The following is a 22,626-nucleotide window of genomic DNA, read 5'->3' as shown; positions in this document are numbered from 1 at the left end:
TGTGCAACGGTTAGCACCTTGATTTTCCGTTTCTCAACTTTTTCCATTTTCGGAGCGAATGTGTCACGATCTTCACGATTCAGGAATCAAATATTGAATAACATCGAGTCATAGAAACCAAACACAGTCATGGCAATCTTGTGGGAGCAAAGGAGGCATTGAGTAAAGGAAATATCGACTACTCTGCCCATAACTGCATATTTGTAACATTCGACAAAAGTAAAGGTAAATGGAATACCAAGTGTGCATTTTGTGGCAGTATGGGAGGAAACTAAAATTTCTAAAAAATACCAGGAACTCAAAAGTTCTTATTCGAGGCTGATATTTTGTACAACTCATATCGCATACTAGGTGAATAGTCAGAAAATAATTCTGATAGAAATTTCATTGCTATTACATTAAGAGGCTCATTTACAATCTCAATGTGACTGTTATGCGGTTATAATTACCAATGTGACAAAACAACTTGGTATTTTTTTTCGAATTTTCTAGAACAATCTCACAGATTTCAGTAAGTTGATCGAAAGTATTTATCATTTGATGACTCTACATGGTATAAACTCCAATTTGTCAAAAATGTCGAATGTGACTGTTATGCAGTTTTGGGCAGTACTGGGGGCGAAAGTGTATGGAAATCAAAGGGACTGAAGAGATCATCGAGTAATGGAAACTATCGACTCATGGAATATCGACTCATGGAAGTTTGACTGTACTTTCTATGCTGCATGATATCAAAAATGAGTTCAGTAGTTCATACTTAAGCGTACACAACATGTTAAACACTCAAAATTGACATGTAGGCATAGCACCAGCGGATTTTTTAGCACCGACATTTCCAACTGTATTGTTTACACCTTCAAAAAGTGTGACGGAATAGTTCAAAATCATCATAAGGCATCTATGAACTAGAAAACATTCCATTACCCCATTACCCTGAATCCCATTACCCCGAATTTCAAAACTACGAACGACCCATCACCCCGAATGACATTACCCCGAATTCCAATATCATGAGGAAATGTCTTAAAAGTCATCATGTCAAGATTATTGTAAATTCAGGGAATGGCATTCGAGGAAATGGCATTCGGGGTAATGGGGTAGTTTGCCTGTAGATGACATCTATATAAATGAAAATGGAATGGTGTTTGTATGTCACGAAATGGCTTACAAACGGGTAAACGGATTTGAATGATTCTTCTTCAGTTTTGTTCGTCAAGGGTTCCGACGTGTTTGTGTGTATAAAAATCCCAGGATATTCACCGGGAAAGTTGAAAAAAAGAGCGCGAACGAAACTGTCATTTTATATAGGACGATCATAAGCGTTTTTCAACAGCCTACTTGATGGCAAGACGAAGTTTGCCGGGACCACTAGTACTAAATAGAAATATTTTTTCTTCAGATTTGAAACATCTCGTTCTAACAAAGCACAAGCACTGACACAAGAGCAATGAAAACACATATACCAGTGGTGCTCTGGCTGGAGTGTACTGCTGTCATATCAAAACTTTTTCAAGGATACTGGTCGCATGAAATAATCAAAATATTAATTCCGACATCCTGGAGATCCTCAGCTAGGTCTTGTAGTTTACTAATTTATCCTGGAGAATTCTTGCGGGATTCTAGGTTTTTCTAGTGAACTTCTGAGAATTTTCATTCTCGAGGATACTGCGCAGAATCCGAAGATTCCTATCAGACCTTAGGGGTTCGCTGCGATAATAATGTATAATTTTTTATTAGGGATGCTTCGTAAATATGGCGAGTCCTAGTAAACTAAATTTCAACGGTGTCCTAGGAACTGTTTATATTCTTGAACGTTTAGAGTCTTCAGCGTACTCATACGATTGTCCGACATTTCCTCGAAAACCATTTCCCCGAATGCAATTTCCTCGAATGACGTTTTCCCGAATGAACTATTTCCCCGAAAATTATTTTCCCGAATGCAACATTTCCCCGAAAAATCGTAATGTAATTGACATACTGAAAACTATTCATGATCCTGCTGCCGAAAAGCATGTATGTGAAGTATGCTGATGTAAGATAGATGAAAATTTATTTTTTTGTTTAAATTGATTCATGTGTTTACAGCAAGAGATGTTAAAAATAATATGCCACGTGCATTTAACTCTACACAACTTATTTTTTTTTTTGTGATAGCCTGATGAAAAAAACGATCCCATGATAAGCAGTTTCACTGGAAGCGGTATCTTAGGAGTATAGTTATTTGGTTTATGGACATTTGGCCGAATGAACATTCGGCTTAGTTTTGCCTTCTTAGAATAATAGGCTGTTCTTTATATTTATACCGTCCCAATATGTAGTGGCACTTAGCTGATAATATTTCAATTTGAATTATTTTAATAATAGTCTGTTTTTTATTTGGCCAAACGCCCTTATACCATATGTTTACTACATTAATTGTAATTTCATTATACTTAGTGACAGTAGCTACAGTGAGCCTATTTATCCTTAGAATCTATTATATCTTGTATTACGTAATTTAACCTCGAGTCTTTCTTCTAGATATTTTTAAAAGACAACATGCTTCTCTTTTGAGTTACTGACAATCAATATTAGTTTTCCAGATATTATTTATATATTATTTAAATCCTTTTTTGTCTTGAATGGAAACCGAACGTATTGATTCCGAAACGTTCCTAAATAGGTCATCTAATCAAATACAGAGAGCATGTTAGTAATGAAAACTAAAAATGCTAATAATCAATAAATAAATAGAAAAAAGCCCATTTGAAAAATATATCAATTACTAGTGGTCCCGGCAAACTTCGTCTTGCCATCAAGTAGGCTGTTGAAAAATGCCCTGCAGTACCCCATACAATATGATAGTTTAGTTTTATCCAGTTTCTCTGATTTTTACGGCGCTTTTCCTAAGCTTTTCTCACGCACGAACACGTCGCATCCCCTATCGAATCAAACAGTGAAAGCATCAGTTGAGTCTGTAGACGCGTTCTCGAGCCATTTCGTGACATACAAACACCATTCCATTTTTATTTATATAGATTCATCTATAAAGAACAGCATTATAATAAAAGAAGGGCAAATTTATTATGTAATCAAAAGCAGATGCAAGCAGTACAATTTTAATATAGCAAAGCTTCAAAGAATTGCCTACGATGATAAGAAGGCGAGACTAGCTTTGAATTATCAACTATTTTGATGCCAACGATTATCAGATCAGTAATACAAGGAAGAACAACCTATGTTCTAAAGAAGGGATATTTATAAAATTAAAATTAAACAAACCTGTTTTATGTTATAAACTGCACAGTTCGAACGAAACGTGTAAATTTCTGAGACATATAATGCACATAATTGGAGCGTGGAATATCATGGATATTTACATGATATGTAATGTAAACTTCAATTATATGTCATGTAAACCAGCAGAATCCTGAGTGATTACATGACATATAACACACTTTTACATGATTCCAGACTTAAATTTACATGACGTCATGTTTACATCGCATAAATGAAGTTTACATGACGTGTAATCTTCATTATTTTTAACTGTGTGTAGTTAAAAAAAAATCATCTGTTTATGTTAAAAAAACAGAAACTACTAACGCGTAAGTAATGATCGAATGATAGCTTGAACCCGGTGTGCTGAAGTGTCAGATGTGTCCCAAAATCAACTTAATGAGTCATTTATTATTTCTATGTTTCCATACAGTCTTCACTGCATCCCATTTGTGCCACGTCTTTGAATCTTGCGAACTGTTTTCAACCAGTCAAACTTTATTTTATAATTCTGCCGTTGCCAGTTCAGCCAGATGTCATTCAGATGAATTATGTTCGGACAATAGAAATATTAGTAGTAGAACGCTAAAGGCGTAGTTGTCACAAAACTGATTTCAATTTTTATTAACTTTAACTATGGTTTTTCATTGTTTGTTCTATACCATGATGTTGTTTTGGTTCTTAAAATTAATCTGACACTTTGAGGCCCGGCACTCAAGCTGTCAGTTCGTAACAAACTAGATGTTGGTAACACGAACAGCAGCGACATTAGCATTCTTAGGTTAATGCTTCTACTTCTTCAGCATGGCTTTGCTTTGTAGCCACGGACTCTAACCACTCGGCTAAGGAAGGCCCATAACAAGTTAGTCAGCCGTTCAGTGCGAATTTCAATAAACTGTGTCGTCAGACAATGATCATGATGATATGCAACGAAATCCGAATAATGAGCCATTTCAAGTTGTTCTCTGATGGCTGAATTTTCGGTGCTCTATGCCTTTAGCTCTTTCTAAAACTTTTTTTCATCATACAAAGGTATCGACCGTGATAATTTTTATTTTGAATTTATTTATCGGCATATCGGTCTATTTTGCTCGAAGTAAGAGGGAGCATGGAGAAGAAAGCAATGAATACTAGATGGATAGGTACCGTAAGGCTGTCAAAGCCATGCTGAAGGTGTCTGGGTTCGAATCCCGGTCGGTCCAGGATCTTTTCGTAATGGAAATTTTCTTGACTTCCCTGGGCATATCATCGTACCTGCCACACGATATACGAATGCAAAAATGGCAACTTTGGCAAAGAAAGCTCTGTCCCAGTAAGGACGTTAATACCAAGAAGAAGAAGGAATAATCATTGAGATTTCTGAGTTGATGACTATCTGTGAATCATGGATTTCACTAAATTTTCACGTTGGCTTTGGGTTCAAAACGATCCTCCTAACAGGAAGGTTTCAGGCGAACACTCTAGTTCGTTTGAATCCCACCGGGGACTACGACAAGGTAATGGACTTTCGTGCCTGTTGTTCCATATTGCGCTAGAAGGTATTATGCGGAGAGCCGAGCTTTACAGCCGGCGTACGATTTTCGCGAGATCCAGTCAATTTGTTTGCTTCGTGGATGATATGGACATCGTCGACCGAACACTTGAAAAGGTGGCAGACCTGTACACCCGCCTGAAATGCGAGGCAGCAAAAGTTGGACTGGTGGTGAATGCGACCAAGACAAAGTACATGCTAGCTAGTAGGGCCGAGCGCGACAGGGCTCGCCTAGGTAACAGTGTTACGATAGACGAGGATACCTTCGAGGTGGTCGACGAGTTCGTCTACCTTGGATCCTTGCTGATGGCTGACAATAACGTTAGCCGTGAAATACGGAGACGCATCATCAGTGGAAGTCGTGCCTACTATGGGCTCCAGAAGAAACTGTGGTCAAAAAAGGTTCACGCCCGCGCCAAATACACCATGTACAAAACGCTCATAAGGCCGATAGTCCTCTACGGGCATGAAACGTGGACGATGCTCGAGGAGGGGTTACAAGCACTTGGAGTCTTCAAACGTCGTGTGCATAGGACGATATTGCAAGAAAAGGGCAGTGTGCAAGAAAACGGTGTGTGACGGCGAAGAATGAACCACGAGCTCGCCCAACTCGAACCCAGTATCCAGAAGGTGGCCAAAGCTGGAAGAATACGATGGGCAGGGCATGTTGCAAGAATGCCGGACAGCAACCTTGCAAAGATTGTGTTCGCTTCAAATCTGTTTGGTACAAGAAGACGTGGAGCGCAGCGAGCTAGGTGGGCGGATCAAGTGCGCATCGATTTGGCTAGCGTGGGGCAGAACCGTGGATGGAGAGATGCGGCTTCGAATTGAGTATTGTGGCGTGAAATTGTTGATTCAGTGCGATCTGTTTAAATGTTAATTAAATAAATGAAAACATATTTTTCCGATGAACTTTTGCAAGTGCTTCTAAAAAAATATTATATAACGTTTCTAATGACGCATTGATTCCAAATTTTGGTCGATCCAATGCTGACAAATTTAACCATTTTTTATGAGTGTATTCTTTGAAAAATTTCAGTAAATTTGTATTTATTTATCTAAAACACTTTTCTCTGCAGTTAAGGTGTAGATGAATCGAAGCCAAACCTCAAATTTTCAAGAGCAAGGATCTGGAGAATCAAACATCCGCTTAAACAGAGATTTAAAATCATGATAAGCATCGTACTGCGTAATTCTAAATGCAACCAACTCAACCCGTTGCAAGCCACATAGCACAGTACTCTATGTCAGATCCTTGATGACTTGTGTTATTTGTTTTCTCGTGTAAAACAAACTACGCTTCCTGTAGGCATTTCATCAACACCATCCGTACAACAGTGATGGATCACTGGCAAGTAGCCTAACCTATTTTAAACCTAATCGTTAAAACGGCTATAAACCCAGACCATAAACTCACTCAACAAGCCCCAAAAAGAATTTTCTCTCCTTCCGTTTCCTCTGGTTTCCCCACACTCAGCAGATATGCAGATCCCTCATCCAGTCTTCGTATTGGAGAAACGACACTCGCTAATGGTCTGTTTGTGACTGGCTCCGGTCGCTGCTCGTGCTCTCAAGTCAAACAAAGCTCAACGCGATTGGTTGCTGCCAGAACATCATTTGAGTGGCCCATATACAGAAAATTGAAAAAATCTTAAGTTCTACCAATCCACCAAATTTGACCATTGGGACCCCCAGAAGCTACTATGAAAATTTGAGCGGAATCTAGAGCTAACGGATAAATGAGCTTCAAGTTTGTAAGAAGAAAATATATGCGATATATAAATATATGAGAAAAATACAGTTATAGTTCCAGTATATCTAGGTATAACTTTTTTGTTTCTAATGAAAAGACTTCCGGATTATTTCAGTCTCTTCTCTATTGATTGGAGAATTGATGAGAAGCAATTATGAAAGAAATTTATCGACTACTGCGCCACTCATGGTCGAAAATATAATAAGGATTGTCTTCCAATAGGGTAGAAGCTCCGGTTTTGGCCATACGCCAGTTGTGGCCATAGGGGATTATACATCGTTTTACATAGCCAATCAGCATGAAACCTTTTGTGTTCAGTAGATCACATTCACATGATAGAGCTACATTCATTTACTCGTCCAAATTGATTCAAAACATAAGAAAAACAATTAATTTTTCTTCTAATTTTAACTCCCATACACCTTATTTGGCCACGGCACTGCTAATTAGGCCACTCTTATGAGCAATCAATGCAATTGGGCAATTTAGGAACCGAAGTTAAATCTTTGGCCGAAACTGGTTCCGTTGGCCTATATCGACCAACGGGATTTTCGAAGCGAGAAAATGGTTTTAGCTCAGTTATGATATTTTACACACATAATATGGATTGAAAGCTTGCATTTGACATATTTGTAGTTTAAATACGGCGTCCCATTTAATTTTTATCGACATTTTCTCTTAGGCTGGCCAAAACCGGTGCTTTTACCCTATACATATTTGATCGATATTACTCTTATAAACTTGAAGCTCCTTTAACCTTGTTAGAATTGACGGATTCAGTTTAAATTTCCACAGTAGCTTCTGGGGATAAACAAATTGGAGATAAGAAACACCAAATTTTTGTAGTTTGATCATTATGGGCCACCCTAATCATCAGTGAAGAAAGCAACGGTACGAAAACCGAGACGAGACGATTGTTGTACTTACCATGACAGCGTTCATTTTAAAATCCATAAAATTCTTCACCTCGGCGGCCAGCTCACGTAAGAGCAGGATTCCATCCTTACGATTGACGTCCAGATCGTAGTCCTTGTATTTCTGCAAGAATAGAAAACCGAAAGAACGTCTTAGAGCGGGATGTAGAAGTCGTTAAACGAAACGGGTGACTGATGGCGTGTAAGGTTAGAGATTCTGGTAAATTAAAGAGGAATGAAAATCGAAGAATGTGTCAGAACTGCTTCAAATAAAGGGAGCAAATTGAAGGTAGTTTTTTTTTATTTCACTGATTATTCACAACTTACAATCTAACACATAATTTCTATTTAGTTTCTACTGCTTTCCAGAACTTTTAATGTTTGAATGTGATTGCAATCAATTTCAACTTCTTATTAGCAAATTAGGAAGGATGTCTTCAAGATTTCCCGATTACTTTTTCAAATTGACGTTATTTACTCTCATACGGTGTTGAGAAAACAAATGTTTGTTCTAAATCTGTTTTAAAATACATGTGTACATCGTTTGAATTTTGCATGCTCATTAGCTCATTTCATTCAATTCCTTACGACGATTTTATACCAGTGTAAGATTGACTCCAGAAGATTGATATTGATAAGAGGTTATTGATTATATTGATTCGTGGTTGAGTCAATTTGTCTCTCCATTTAACAGAGCGGTGAAAGTAGTAGTTAGGATGCGAAAGTTGAAAATCTTACATTGTTTTGTAATTCCGAAAATTAAACGTAATTAAAGTGAAAATCAAGTTGGTTCAGAGTGGTACGTGTAGAATTTCGTCTGCGAAATACGTAGGATCGATAAACTGAATTTGTAAATTTTGTCGCAAAAAAATTATGTACAAATTATGACACAACTTTCAGAGAAAATCATAAAAGAAGCGTGACAAAGGAAGAGAGAGAGAGAGTCAAGGAAGTTGAAATTTAGCGTGACATTATTTGTGTACCATCCCAAACACGATTCCAATCCTATTTCTGTTCTCAATGCTTAAAATAGATGTATACAATGTATAATATTGATTTATCACTAATTTCCAACTTTAAATAATTTTCCTACGATAATTCAGTTCCGACATTTCCTGGATCTAAAACAGAAAGTGCCCCTCTACACTCGAGTGGGCATGCAAGAGCAAACAATCTCAATCAATTAACGATAAGCAGCAGAGAGCCAAGAGGAAAACCGCGTGCGGGAATCATTCGTTCCGGTCTCCGGACTCGGTCACGGGCAGACGTGACGCATCAATCTTCCGGCACTCGTGGTTGTTAGTTGGTGCCTGCCTGGAGAGGCCGCACAAGAAAATTATAAAACAAATTAGTGTCAAACCGTGGATTAATGTAATTATCAATCGGGTATTATCGCGTATCTGTTATCAATTAAGCTAATACGGAAAATGTCCAGACGTGGCGAACAAAGTGATACCAATATCCGAATGCACTAGTTGTCAACTAGGGATGCGTAAATTTATTTGATTCGGAGGATGTTGTGACGCTGGATCGCCATTACGATAACATATGCCGAAAATGGGATTCCCAAATGGTATGCTTCAGGATGACATGTCCTCCTTTCTGGTCATTTGTTGTGCTGTCCACTTTTGAACAGAACATGTCCTCCATTTTTAAAGTGTGCAAATATTATGCTTTAAATCCGTTTATTTCTCTTTAAACATTTTTGTTCTGAGTCTGAACATTTCTGTTTAGAAGAAACACTCTTCAATTTTCAAGAAGTGAAATTTGAGGTAAGTAAATTTTAACCAGTGGTTTTTCATAAGCACTTATGAAACCAAATCGAATCGCTCTTATTCATATCTTTGAAACAGTTTCAAAAAAAAAAATAATGTTTCTGATTATTGAATTTTGTGAAACTAAGAACTAAAATACTTGTGTATAGTTCAAACAAATATTATAACGACTATTCAACTTCATCCCTGATCGACATGAACAAATTTGGTCGGTATGTCTTAAGATTTCGAAAGTTTTTTTTTATTCAAACAGTTTATTTAAAGATTCCTATTCCCGTAAGTGAATGATTTTGCACTTTGATGATTATGGTTCACTCGTCTTCACATATATTTTCACAAGAATTTCTCCTGGGAGAAATATTTCTTCATGAGTTTCTTGAAATGTTGAATATTGATTTCCTCTAGGAATTGATCTTTCATTCCATTCAATCAATTTCTAAAATTAAGCTGATATTGTTCAGGATTCCATGTCTATTAACGGGATTGGAAATTCGATTGTGAGAGATCCTACTGACCAGCAATTTTACCATTGCCAGTCAATGACACGGGATATAAAAATTTCCTACAGTTTTTTCGGGATTCCTAAGAAAAATTCCAGGCATTTCTAAAATAGATTCGATCTATTCTTCTAAGGTCACGTGCAGTACTCTGAGGAATCCGTCAAAAATTTCTCAAGAATATTTGCTCGGATGACTGTAGAGATTTTAAAAGGATAATGTTGGGTTTTTCTTCGGTCATGTATTCTACCAAATGTGAAACTTTGATACAAGGCATAACTTCTTGGATATTTTACTGATACTTGGTGCAAAAATTCCTCCAAAAATTTCTTAATACTTTTTTTGAATCCCATAAGGCAGCGTCCATAAAAAACGTAGCATTTTTTGGTCAAATTTTAACACCCCCTCTCCCATCGTCGCCTATTTTTACATACATAGTACAATCGAAGACTCCTCCTTCTCCACTAAAATGCTACGTCAGTATTTGTACCGAAAACGGAATACCCAGAGAAGGCGTGGAAAACAAGGCAGTACTTTAAGAATAACCCGGACCTTTCCACTCGAGACCTGGCCAAAAAGGTCAATTCGTTGAAATGGTTCGTCCAGCAGACCATGAAGCGGGCTGGGCTACGTGTTTTTATGGTCAGGAAGGCGCAAAACCGGAATAACAAGCAAAACACGGTGGCCAAATTGCGTGCGCGAAAACTGTACCGTGAGTGGCTGGTGAAGCCAGGCTGTCTCGTCATGGACGACGAGACATACATCAAGGCGGACACCAAACAAATCACCGGCCTCGAGTGGTTTGTCGGTACGTCCCGCATGGTGGTTCCGGAAACGTTCCGAAAGAGAAAGATGGACAAATTCGCGAAGAAATACCTGTTGCTACAGGCGATCTGTGAGTGCGGATAGTACAGTAAGCCGTTCGTTACAACCTGCACCATAAACGGGCAGACTTATCGCGCGGAATGCTTACTGAAGCACTTGCTGCCCTTCCTCCGCTCTAACCGTGGTCCCACGCTGTTCGGGCCGGTACTCGCATTGTGCCATTACGCCAAGCCTGTAATGAATTGGTACGAAGCGAAGGGCGTTAATGTGGTCCCGAACCCGCCAAATACATCAGAACATCCTCCGATCGAAAAGTTTTGGGCGATAATTAGGAAGAAGTTGAAGAAAAGTGGAAAAACATTCAAAACCGATGAAGAAAAACTGGGAGAAATTGTGTAAGAAAAATGAACAAAGCCTCGCCCAAGATCTCATGAGCAGTGTAAGAGGTTGGGGGAGGAAATACGTTAAATAAATTGTGCCAAAACATAACTAATATATATTTATTTAATCCCTAAAAATCTAAGGAGCATCTGATTCAAAATGAATTTTTAGTAATCATTTTTGTGTGTCTTTTTTCCGAGTCTAGTTTTTATTTTCAAACAAATTTTCGTCGCTATTCCATGGATGCATACCTAAAGAGTTTTGAAATAAATTCATTCCAAAATATTTGTAGAGATTTCATAGAAATTCTCAGATGAAATAAAAGATAATTTTCTGAAAAAAAAATTGTGAAGTGCCGAAAAATATCTTGAAATATTACTAGGGATTCGATGGTGAAATTCGAGCTACATTTAACCTTAGTAAGGACCTTAAGTCTTTTTCGACCCATTTCAACATTCAAATCAATGTAACTTTTGATTGAAATAACAATTGAAATATTAGTAGTAGAATGCTAGAAGCGCTGTTCTTACAAAACTGATTTTAATTATTATTACCTTAAATTATGGTTTTCCATTGCTTGTTCAATACCATGTCGTTGTTTTGGTTTTTATAATTAATTTGACACTTTGATGTCCGGTCCTCACGCTGTCAGTTCGTGGCAAACTAGATGTTAGTAACACGAACAGCAGCGACATTAGCATTCTTAGGTTAATGCTTCTACTGAAATAACCTAGCAATTTGAAATTTTCTGACACTTATTTTTTATGAGAAATTTTGTTTTTGCGGAAACAAAAGTTTTGAATGACTCCTAGGGGAGCTGCCACAAAAAAAGTTACAAATTGTGACTTAGGGTCGAAAATTCAAACAGCTCGCAAAAATCAGTGTGTCGACCGAATTTAGTTCTGTTGGGCTTAAATGAGAGGCACACATGTCAACTTTCAGAAACCCTCCCGGAGATCCGGTACCGATGTGAATTAGATATACAAAACTGCGATGGAAGCTTACTTTTCGGATGTTCCGGGTTTTCGGAACCGGGTATGAATAACTAAGTGATTTGAGAATCTCTATTCACAGTCCACGTGAATACCTATTAAACAATATGACGACGGTTCAGAATACTTGTTTAGTTACGAAACTACAGGTTGTCAAAGTAAAATATTCTAAAAGAACTGTTTTTCAGATGTGGCAGGTTCCCGATGGCCACAGTAACCGAATCCGGATCTCTGCAGGCTTTCTGAAACTAGACATGTATGCCTCTCATTTAAGCCCAACAGAACTAAATTTTCGACCCTAAGTCACAATTTGTAACTTTTTGTTAGGGACTAAGGAAGGTTAAAAACCGTATCTAGAAGAAAATATTAAACCATTGAAATTCCTTGAACAATCTAAAAGAAAATAATATCATGGGAAAGCAACCTCAGAGAGGGGGGAATATGTGGATTATCTCTTATCGGATTCCATGACAAATCTTCCGAAATATTGCTGGATGAATTCATTGCAAGGAAACCTCATAGATAATTGCCAAAACCTCTTAAAATAACATATCAGATTTTTGGCAGTTTATTCACAAGATCCATAACGGAGAGTTGCGTCGATCACGTAGTGCTGTGGAATAGTGATAGTGTATTGTTCGCGTAGGGCCTCCCCTTTCCTCCTTTTGGCTACGCCAATGCCTACTGAGACAAAGTCTGCTTCCCAACTTATTGTTGTTCTATGAGCACTTCCACGGTTATGAACTGAGAGCTTCCTTTGTCAAAGCTTCCGTGTGGCTGGCAGCTAATACTCTATCGCTCATTGCTGTGGCTTAAGGCCTTCAAAAAATTATCATTTGAATCGTTGTCGAGCGGTTCCCTCGGAACCCAGCCTGGCATTTACCGACGAACGGCTCCTCAAGCGATTTCAGTTTGTAGATAGGATGCGCTGAAGTATTTTGTACGCCGAGTTCAGCTGGGTAATTCCTCTGAAACTCATGTACTCCAGTCTGTGCCCTTTCTTGCAGATTGGGGGTTGTAATGTCAAACAACCAACCGGTAGGCAATTCTTTGTCCTATCATACCTTGAAGTACTCAATGGATCGATTGCTAAAACTGCTCACTTCTGTGTTTGAGAAGTTCGCCCAAGATCTCGCCATTTCCTTACAATACTTCAACTCGTCAATAGCGTTTACAACTTTTGCTATAGTCGGTGGGTTCACAGCTGGATCGTCACCTTCAATGTTCACCCTATTGCTCGCTACATTTCCATTTTCACCATTCAACAACAGTCGGTCTACAAATACTTCTTCTTCTTCTTTCTGACATTACGTCTCTACTGGGACAGAGCCTGCTTCTCAGCTTAGTGTTCTTATGAGCACTTCCACAGTTATTAACTGAGAGCTTACTGTGCCAATGACCATTTTTGCATTCGTATATCGTGTGGCAGGTACGAAGATACTCTATGCCCTGGGAAGTCGAGAAAATTTCCAACCCGAAAAGATCCTCGACCGGTAGGATTCGAACCCATGACCTTCAGCTTGGTCTTGCTGAATAGCTGCGCGTTTACCGCTACGGCTATCTGGGCCCCTACAAATACTTCTTTAACTTATTATTACTCGCTATTATAGGTATCATGCGCCGTTGCATAAAATCGCCACATATTGTTCCGGATCATGCTATCTTTGGGCTTTAGCTATCACACTTTTTCGATGTTGTGTTTTTTTCTGCGATGGAGTCATTTTTCTTCCGTTCTCGCTGCTTTGTACCGCTCTCTGTTCTGACATGTATCGTCCACAAGCATACGGCTCCTGCACAGAGGTTCCCCCATAGGTCATAAATCCAAAAATTCGACTTCAACGAAATCGTGATATTTTTTCAATAATAGCATGTCAATCACATATATATAACAAGGTTCCATAGTTGTTTTAGCTGAACTCTCCCATTTACGATTTGATATGGGTCTTTTAAGTGAGATGAGTTAAGTGGAGATATAAATAATGAAAATCTAAACATTTTTAACACTTTCATTACACTGCCAGAAATGTTAACGAAACTTTACAAGTACTTTATCAATGACACTTGTTTTCAATAAGGTTTTATTCGATTTCTATGAAAAATAAAATTAAAATTTGCATATTTTGCTTGGAAACTAGATCGCTGATATACAGCCTAAATTCGGAAAAAAAACTCGAAATTCTAGAAACATTCACTACGCCGAAAAGAATGTTTCCCAAACCCCTTCATGCGTTCCTCTATGAAACTTACGTATGTAGTTATATTTCATTTTGCACATAAATGCAGCTGCGACCGTTTGCGACCAGATTGGTGGTAATCGCTTTTGTGTCGTATGTTCAGTTTACCAAAACATAACTTGATTAACAACAAATGATAGCTGTCAAGTGTCCTAATTTTGAGTTTTGAGCTGCTCTTCAATACACGTAGAAAACCTTTATTGTACAGCTTATGCGACTTTCTTCACTCTTCTAGTACATGTAAGTCAATAATGCTGAAATCATGTTAAAATCACTCAAGTCAATACGTGGAGGGATAGGGGGTATAAACCATAGCACCTCCCCCTTTTTATCAGAAGAAATGCTTTGCATGCAGAACACGTATACGTATCAAATTGCATAAATTTATGACTAATTTACCGACTTTCGTATTTATAACTGCCCTCCTATGTAGCTGGAACCACTGTGTCCTGGTGTCATTCTTCCTGTTTGTCATTCTCTGACACTCTTCATCGAACCAGACGATTTATGTTCGTTGTTGACCAGTGCCAATTACATTCCGTGCCGTTGCGGTTACAGCTTCATGGATAGAGTCCCACAAACTGTTGACAACTTCAGAAACGTTGAATTTTCCCAACTGCTCGTCTAGCTGCTGGTGGAAATGTGCAGATCCTTTGGCAAGCGTTGGATATTGGAGCGCATCGTTTGGAACTCATCTTTGGAACTCACGGCGCTAGATAACCGCGCCAAAATATAAGCTACAATGAAATAATGTCTAGGGCCTCGAAAGGTGCAGACATCTATTGCATCTGAGATATATGACCCATCGACCAGCACTGCAAGGTTGATATGTGTGTGTATGGGGACCTTCCTTAGCCACGTGGTTAGAGTACGCGGCTACAAAGCAAAGCCATGCTGAGGGTGTCTATGTTCGATTCCCGGTCGGTTAAGGATCTTTTCTTAATGGAAATTTCCTCGACTTCCCTGGGCATAGAGTATCATCGTACCTGCCACACGATATATGAATGCGAAAATGGCAACTTTGGCAAAGAAAGCTCTCAGATAATAACTGTGGAAGTGCTCATAAGAACACTAAACTGAGAAAAACAGGCTCTGTCCCAGCGAGGACGTTAATGCCAAGTAGAAGATGAAGGAGAAAATGTGTGGAAAATCAAAATTGCAAACAAGAGAATGATTTGATGCCTGTATAAAACTAAAAAAAGGATTTGGGTTCAAAAGATTGAAATCAAACATGCACCCCACTTTGCAAGTTATTTAAAGTTATAAAAATAATCATCCCTACACAGGCCCATTGATTCACCGTATTGCCATACACATCCGCCTCCGCCGTCGATTTACGTGTTTTCCCACAGCAGCGTAGTATAGCGTGTACTACTATGGTGGGCATACATCTCATTATGGTCTTTGTTGTCGTCAGAACCACTCGTCAAGTGGACATCTACGCTAATCCGCACCATCCATCGTCCGTCTTCTCACACCTCGCGACGCGTGGGAGGGAACCCCCACGTTGACAGTTTCCGCACGACAATTAACTCATATTCCATCCGGTCCAGGCCGGACTCAGGGTAACCGTGGGTAAACTGCACTATCTGGTGATGTTTGTCGATTTTGCCCTTTTTCATAAATTATCCATATGGGATTTCAAGAAGTATTCAACCAGTGGATAACAACCGAATTGTGAATTTGTTGACTAGTAGTTAACATAACAAAAATTATAACAATAAATCCACTTTGTAACTTAAACAAAGTATGTAAAAATCACAACAAAAATATAACTCATTGAAAAAGACAGAAAACTAAAAGTATCATTTTGAACAACTTTTCCCTACCGCTATCAAACGGGTACCGAACCGATGGCGTTTGGTTGGTGGATAATGGTCGGCCCACACGTATCCATCCAGACTTACCGTACAGGGGGGAATGCTACGTGCCCTGGTGACAATCACCGGACAACCGGCAGCACTTGTGACAGCAGGGGATCAAGGTTCCGTACGTACGAATGACGATGGCGATGGACAACGACGACCATCTGGAATATGTGTTATTGTGTCGATTGGTCACCCCGATGGGGTTGATTGTGCCAACCGAGCTGGGGCCTTCTCCTTTGGCCATTGTTATCGAACAATATCGGCGGCACTGAATGGACAAAAATAGATTGGGAAACGTGCTGCTGCTGCTGCTGACGACACATCGACGGAACGAGGAGACCCTAGAATTTCTTTTCTAGTTTTCCATAGAACACCAATTTATCATTTTGGCTGTGGGCTGCCTTGCCACGCAATATGCGGATTTGTAGAATCGGTGACATTGTGCAGGAGATGGGAATAATGTGGATGTGAATGTGGTGCATGTGTTCTAGGAATCTTGAAAAGTCGTGCGACACTCAGATTGGCAGTTCCGAACTGATGTTACCCGGCCAGATGGAAGAAACAAGATTATAACAGAATGTGTTCCCCTGATATGATTTTTTTTATAACACCAGTTGTTATAAAACATGTACCGTTAGTAGTTAAAATAACAAAAATTCTAACAAAATTTGCACCAAATCAAAATAAAATATTACAAACTCTGTTATAATTATAACAACATTATTACAGAATGTGTTGCAAGGATGTTACAAAATAACAAAATTATTGCTAATTATGTTACTGTTTATGACACCGAATTTTATTTACAACAAACTTCTAAATGCGATGTCAAAAATATAACAAATGTTGTTATAAATGTGTTACTAAAAATATAACAAGTTGAGAACAAAGCCATCTTGATAACAAAATTATATCAACTTATGTTATTTATAACTTCTGCTGTTAAGAATGTGTTATAACTTTGTTATGTGGTTCTGGTCGGGTATCCAATTTCCAAGGCAGATTCTGGGAATTTTTGCCGTACCCGGTGGCTTTGAGACACTGTGCTAAAAATTGTGAGTCTTTATTTAACGTGAAGATGCATCGAAGCCAAACCTCGAATTTTCAAGAGCACAAATCTGGAGAACCAGACAACCGTTTGTGCTGAAAATGCTACTCACTGGTCACTTACTGGTGGTGACCAATCGATTAGATTTTCAGCACGAACGGTTGTCTGGTTCTCTAGATTTGTGCTCTTGAAAATTCGAGGTTTGGCTTCGATGCAGCTTCACCTTAAACTCATTTTTTTATTATTTATTAGTATCGTTTCAAAAATTACATTCATTTCTTATATTTAGGTGTTCCGTGTTAGGCAACACTGTCATCCTAATTTAATAAAACTAGGTAAGGCCTTAATTACCATTTTGCTAACAACATATTACATTTCTTTGCTGTAGCAGTTCAGATTTTACAGCTGAGTTGATTTCACCTGATTATAAGAGAAAAAAAAAACGCTTTCAAATTACTTAACCTAACTTAACCTAAATATATAACGCATTAATCGTGACAATAGAAGATTGTAACGATTTTTGCCTGAAAATAATTATTTTATTTGACATTTGTTCCAATGTTTCAGCATTGGATATTCTATGTAACCCAACTATACCAGGGAGGAAGCTCCAGAATCATTTTCAAAATTTTATTTTGAATCCTCTGCAGAGCTTTCTTCCTGGTATTACAACAGCTAGTCCATATTGGTACAGCATACAACATGGCTGGCCTGAAAATTTGTTTGAATATCAAAATTGTTCTTAAGACAAAGTTTTGATTTTCTATTACTAAGGGGATAGACGCATTTTACATATTTGTTACATTTGGCTTGAATGCCCCCAATGTGATTTTTGAAAGTTAAATTCTTATCTAGCATGAGCGCTAGAAGTTGGGCAACTTCACCTGACCAATTTATTGGAACCCCTCTCATCGTGAAAACATGTCTACTTGAAGGTTTCAAATAAAGAGCTTTTGGTTTAGGAGAAATCTTCTATTTTTGCAAGTATGAAGAAAAAATATCCAAATTTTTTTGCAATCGGCTACAGATGATACGCTGATTTCGTCCTTTGGCGGAGAGGCCTGTGTCATCCGCAAACAAGGATTTTTGACATCCCCGAGGTAACTCAGGTATAAAATTGATTCCAAAATGCTACCTTGAGGAACAACAGCTTTTACAGGAAGTCTTTCAGTCCTGGAGTTCTGATAATTAACCTGAAAGCTACGATTTGACAGATAACTTTGAATTATTCTAACAATGTTGGAAAATTAAAGTTTTTTAATTTTAAAATCAAGCCTTCATGTCAAACACTGTCGAATGCTTTTTCTATGTCTAGAAGAGCAAGACCAGTAGAATAGCCTTCAGATTTGTTGGAACGGATCAAATTTGTTACACGTAAAAGTTGATGAGTGGTTGAATGTCCATGGCGGAATCCGAACTGTTCATTGGCAAAAATTGAATTTTCGTTGATGTGGGCCATCATTCTGTTCAAAATAACCTTTTCAAAAAGTTTACTGATGGAGCAAAGCAAACTGATTGGACGATAGCTAGAAGCTTATGCAGGATTTTTGTCTGGTCTTAAAATTGGAACAACCTTAGCATTTTTCCATTTGTCAGGAAAATATGCTAATTGAAAACATTTGTTAAATATATCAACTAAAAATGATAAGCTAATTTCTGGAAGTTTCTTGATGAGGATGTAAAAAATTCCATCATCGCCAGGAGCTTTCATATTTTTGATTTTTTTAATAATAGTTCTCACTTCATACAAATCAGTCTCACAGGCATTTTCGAAAACATTCTCTTGATTGAGAATATTCTCAAAGTCCTGAGTAACTTGATTTTCAAATGGACTTACTTACTTACTTAGGGATCGTTCAAATATTACGTAACGCAACAGGGGGAGGGAGGGGGTCTAGCATAGTGTTACGGTCCATACAAAAATTTAAAATTTCCCATACAAAAGCTGTTACGTGGGGGAGGGAGGGGGTCTAAAATTGGCAAATTTTGTGTTACGTAATATTTGAATGAACCCTTATTTGGCTTTACATCAATTATCTTGATAAAGCCTCGCCAACAATATTTCGCCAATTCCCTCGGTTCATGGCCGCTTCTCTCCATCCTCGACTGTGACCCACGCTCTCCAGGTCCTGGTGTACCTGGTCCATCCACCTAGCTCGCTGCGCCCCACGCCTTCTTGTTCCGACCGGATTCGTGGCGAACACCATCTTTACAGGGTTGTTGTCCGGCATTCTTGCAACATGCCCTGCCCAGCGTATCCTTCCAGCTTTAGCTACCTTCACGATACTGGGTTCGCCGTAGAGTTGAGCGAGCTCGTGGTTCATCCTTCGCCGCCACACGCCGTTCTCCTGCACGCCGCCGAAGATCGTCCTTAGCACTCGGCGTTCGAAAACCCCAAGAGCTTGCAAGTCCTCCTCGAGCATAGTCCACGCCTCATGCCCATAGAGGACTACCGGTCTTATGAGCGTTTTGTACATCGTGCATTTGGTGCGGGGGTGAATCTTTCTTGACCGCAGTTTCTTCTGGAGCCCATAGTAGGCACGACTTCCGCTGATGATGCGCCTTCGTATTTCCCGACTAACATTGTTGTCAGCCGTCAGCAAGGATCCAAGGTAGACGAACTCGTCCACCACCTCGAAGGTATCCCCGTCTATCGTAACACTGCTTCCTAGGCGGGCCCTGTCGCGCTCAGTTCCGCCAACCAGCATGTACTTTGTTTTCGACGCATTCACCATTAGCCCGACTCTTGTTGCTTCGCGTTTCAGGCGGGTGAACAAATCTGCCACCGTTTCAAATTTTCTCCCAATAATATCCATGTCATCCGCGAAGCAAACAAATTGTCCGGATCTCGTAAAAATCGTGCCTCGACTGTTAAGTCCGGCTCTCCGCATGACACCTTCAAGCGCAATATTGAACAACAGGCACGAAAGTCCGTCGCCCTGTCGTAGTCCCCGCCGAGACTCGAACGAACTGGAGTGTTCGCCCGAGATCTTCACGCAGTTTTGCACACCGTCCATCGTTGCTCTGATCAATCTTGTGAGCTTCCCGGGAAAGCTGTTCTCGTCCATGATTTTCCATAGCTCTATGCGGTCGATACTATCGTATGCCGCCTTGAAATCGATGAACAAATGGTGCGTAGGGACCTGGTACTCACGGCATTTCTGGAGGATTTGCCGCACGGAAAAGATCTGGTCCGTTGTCGAGCGGCCGTCGATGAAACCTGCTTGATAACTTCCCACGAACTCGTTTGCTATAGGTGATAGACGACGGAAGAGAATCTGGGATAGCACTTTATAGGCGGCGTTTAGGACGGTGATTGCACGATAATTTTCACACTCCAGTTTGTCGCCCTTTTTGTAGATAGGGCATATAACGCCTTGCTTCCACTCCTCCGGTAGCTGTTCCGTTTCCCAGATTCTGACTATCAGCCGATGCAGACAAGCGGCCAACCTGTCCGGGCCCATCTTGATGAGTTCGGCTCCGATACCATCCTTGCCAGCGGCCTTGTTGTTCTTGAGCTGTTGAATGGCATCCTTAACTTCCCCCATCGTGGGAGCTGGTTGATTTCCGCTGTCCGCTGTGCTGACGTAGCCATCGCCTTCGCTGTCCTGACCTTCTGTGCCTGTGTTCTCTGCGCCATTCAGGTGTTCATCGTAGTGCTGCTTCCACCTTTCGATCACCTCGCGTCCGTCCGTCAAGATGCTCCCATCCTTATCCCGGCACATCTCAGCTCGCGGCACGAAGCCTTTGCGGGATGTGTTGAGCTTCTGATAGAACTTCCGCGTTTCTTGAGAACGGTACAGCAACTCCATCTCTTGGCATTCCACCTCTTCCAGGCGGCGCTTTTTGTCCCGGAATAGGCGGGTTTGCTGTTTCCGCTTCAGTCTGTATCGTTCCACGTTTTGCCGCGTACCATGCTGCAGCATTGCAGCCCGCGCTGCATTCTTCTCCTCTAAAACCTCCTGGCACTCCTCGTCGAACCAATCGTTTCTTGAGCTCCGTTCCACATATCCGACAACGCTTTCGGCAGCGTCGTTAATGGCTGCTTTGACTGTCCTCCAGTAGTCCTCAAGAGGGGCCCTATCGAGCTCGCCCTCATCCGGCAACGCTGCCTCAAGATGCTGCGCGTACGCATTGGCGACATCCGGTTGTTTCAGCCGCTCGAGATTGTACCGGGGCGGGCGTCGGTACCGTACATTGTTGATGACGGATAGTTTTGGGCGCAGTTTCACCATCACCAGGTAGTGGTCGGAGTCAATGTTGGCGCCACGATAGGTTCTGACGTCGGTTATGTCGGAGAAGTGCCGTCCATCGATCAAAACGTGGTCGATTTGCGATTCTGTCTGCTGAGGTGATCTCCAGGTGTACCGATACGGGAGGCTGTGCTGGAAATAGGTGCTACGAATGGCCATGTTCTTGGAGGCGGCAAAATCTATCAGTCGTAGGCCGTTCTCGTTCGTCAGCCGGTGGGCGCTGAACTTTCCAATCGTCGGTCTGAGCTCCTCCTCCTGGCCAACCTGAGCGTTCAAATCTCCTATGATGATCTTGACGTCGTGGCTTGGGCAGCGGTCGTACTCGCGTTCGAGCTGCGCGTAAAATGCGTCCTTGTCATCATCAGTGCTTCCGGAGTGTGGGCTATGCATGTTGATTATGCTGAAGTTAAAGAATCGGCCTTTGATTCTTAACTTGCACATTCGTTCATTGATCGGCCACCACCCGATCACGCGCCTTTGCATATCACCCATCACTATGAAAGCTGTTCCCAGCTCGCGTGTGTTGCCGCAGCTCTGGTAGATGGTATGATTACCTCTAAACGTTCGCACCAATGCTCCTGTCCAGCACACCTCCTGCAGCGCTACGATGTCGAAACCGCGGATCTTCAGTACATCGGAGAGTATGCGAGTACTTCCAATGAAGTTGAGAGATTTGCAGTTCCACGTACCGAGTTTCCAATCGCTAGTCCATTTTCGTCGCTGTGGTCTTTGCCGATTGTTCCGGTCCGTATTCTCTCGTTGACGTTCCTGTGCTGATGTGTTTTTACGGTTGGCTTGCAGGGCCTGACACCAACCCCCTAGATTTCCGGAGGACCATTCCTCCTAAATGTTCGGAGGGCCATAGTGCGCAGTTTAGCTTAGAGTCCTTCTCTGGCACTCGGACTATGATCAGCCGCCCCTGACATGGGGAACAGACGCTGTTGTGAGCCGCTCCTAACGTGGAGTACAGACGCTCCAGGTTTGCAAAAGCAAACCCCCCCTTCCCTGTCAGCATACGACCAAAGTTCCCACCGGGGGTTGGTTACCCGATCTTCCCCAAGGTTACTCGTACCCCGGCCAGTACCACGAGGAGGTAGGGATAGGAGTTGCTGGGCAAGAGGCTAAGGACCGCACAAAGGGGTCTATTTTATTCCTGCAGGTACACGAGGTACCAATGGTACGCCATGCCCAGCCATTTACCGCGCCAAATGGACTATATATCCTAAATTAAAATTGTGCGCACTTTCAAACTGCATAGCAAGTTTTTGAACTTTTTCGCAATTAGTTAGTAATAATT

General features: G+C 40.6%; 1 protein-coding gene across 4 annotated transcripts in view; it reads right to left on the bottom strand.

Annotated features, from left to right (window-relative positions):
• LOC5571425 (voltage-dependent calcium channel subunit alpha-2/delta-4) overlaps positions 1-22,626 on the bottom strand; it is a 206,598-nt gene that overhangs the window by 116,537 nt on the left and 67,435 nt on the right. For all 4 annotated transcript variants that reach the window (XM_021845058.1, XM_021845059.1, XM_021845060.1 and 1 more), the window contains exon 4: positions 7,470-7,580. In XM_021845058.1, the coding sequence (XP_021700750.1) occupies positions 7,470-7,580 (111 nt within the window). The remainder of the gene's footprint in view (positions 1-7,469; positions 7,581-22,626) is intronic.

Source organism: Aedes aegypti, chromosome 2 (genome assembly GCF_002204515.2).
Source record: "Aedes aegypti strain LVP_AGWG chromosome 2, AaegL5.0 Primary Assembly, whole genome shotgun sequence".
Taxonomy (NCBI): domain Eukaryota; kingdom Metazoa; phylum Arthropoda; class Insecta; order Diptera; family Culicidae; genus Aedes; species Aedes aegypti.
Note: the sequence above shows the minus strand (reverse complement) of the source record. Positions and strands in the feature narration are given on the sequence as shown.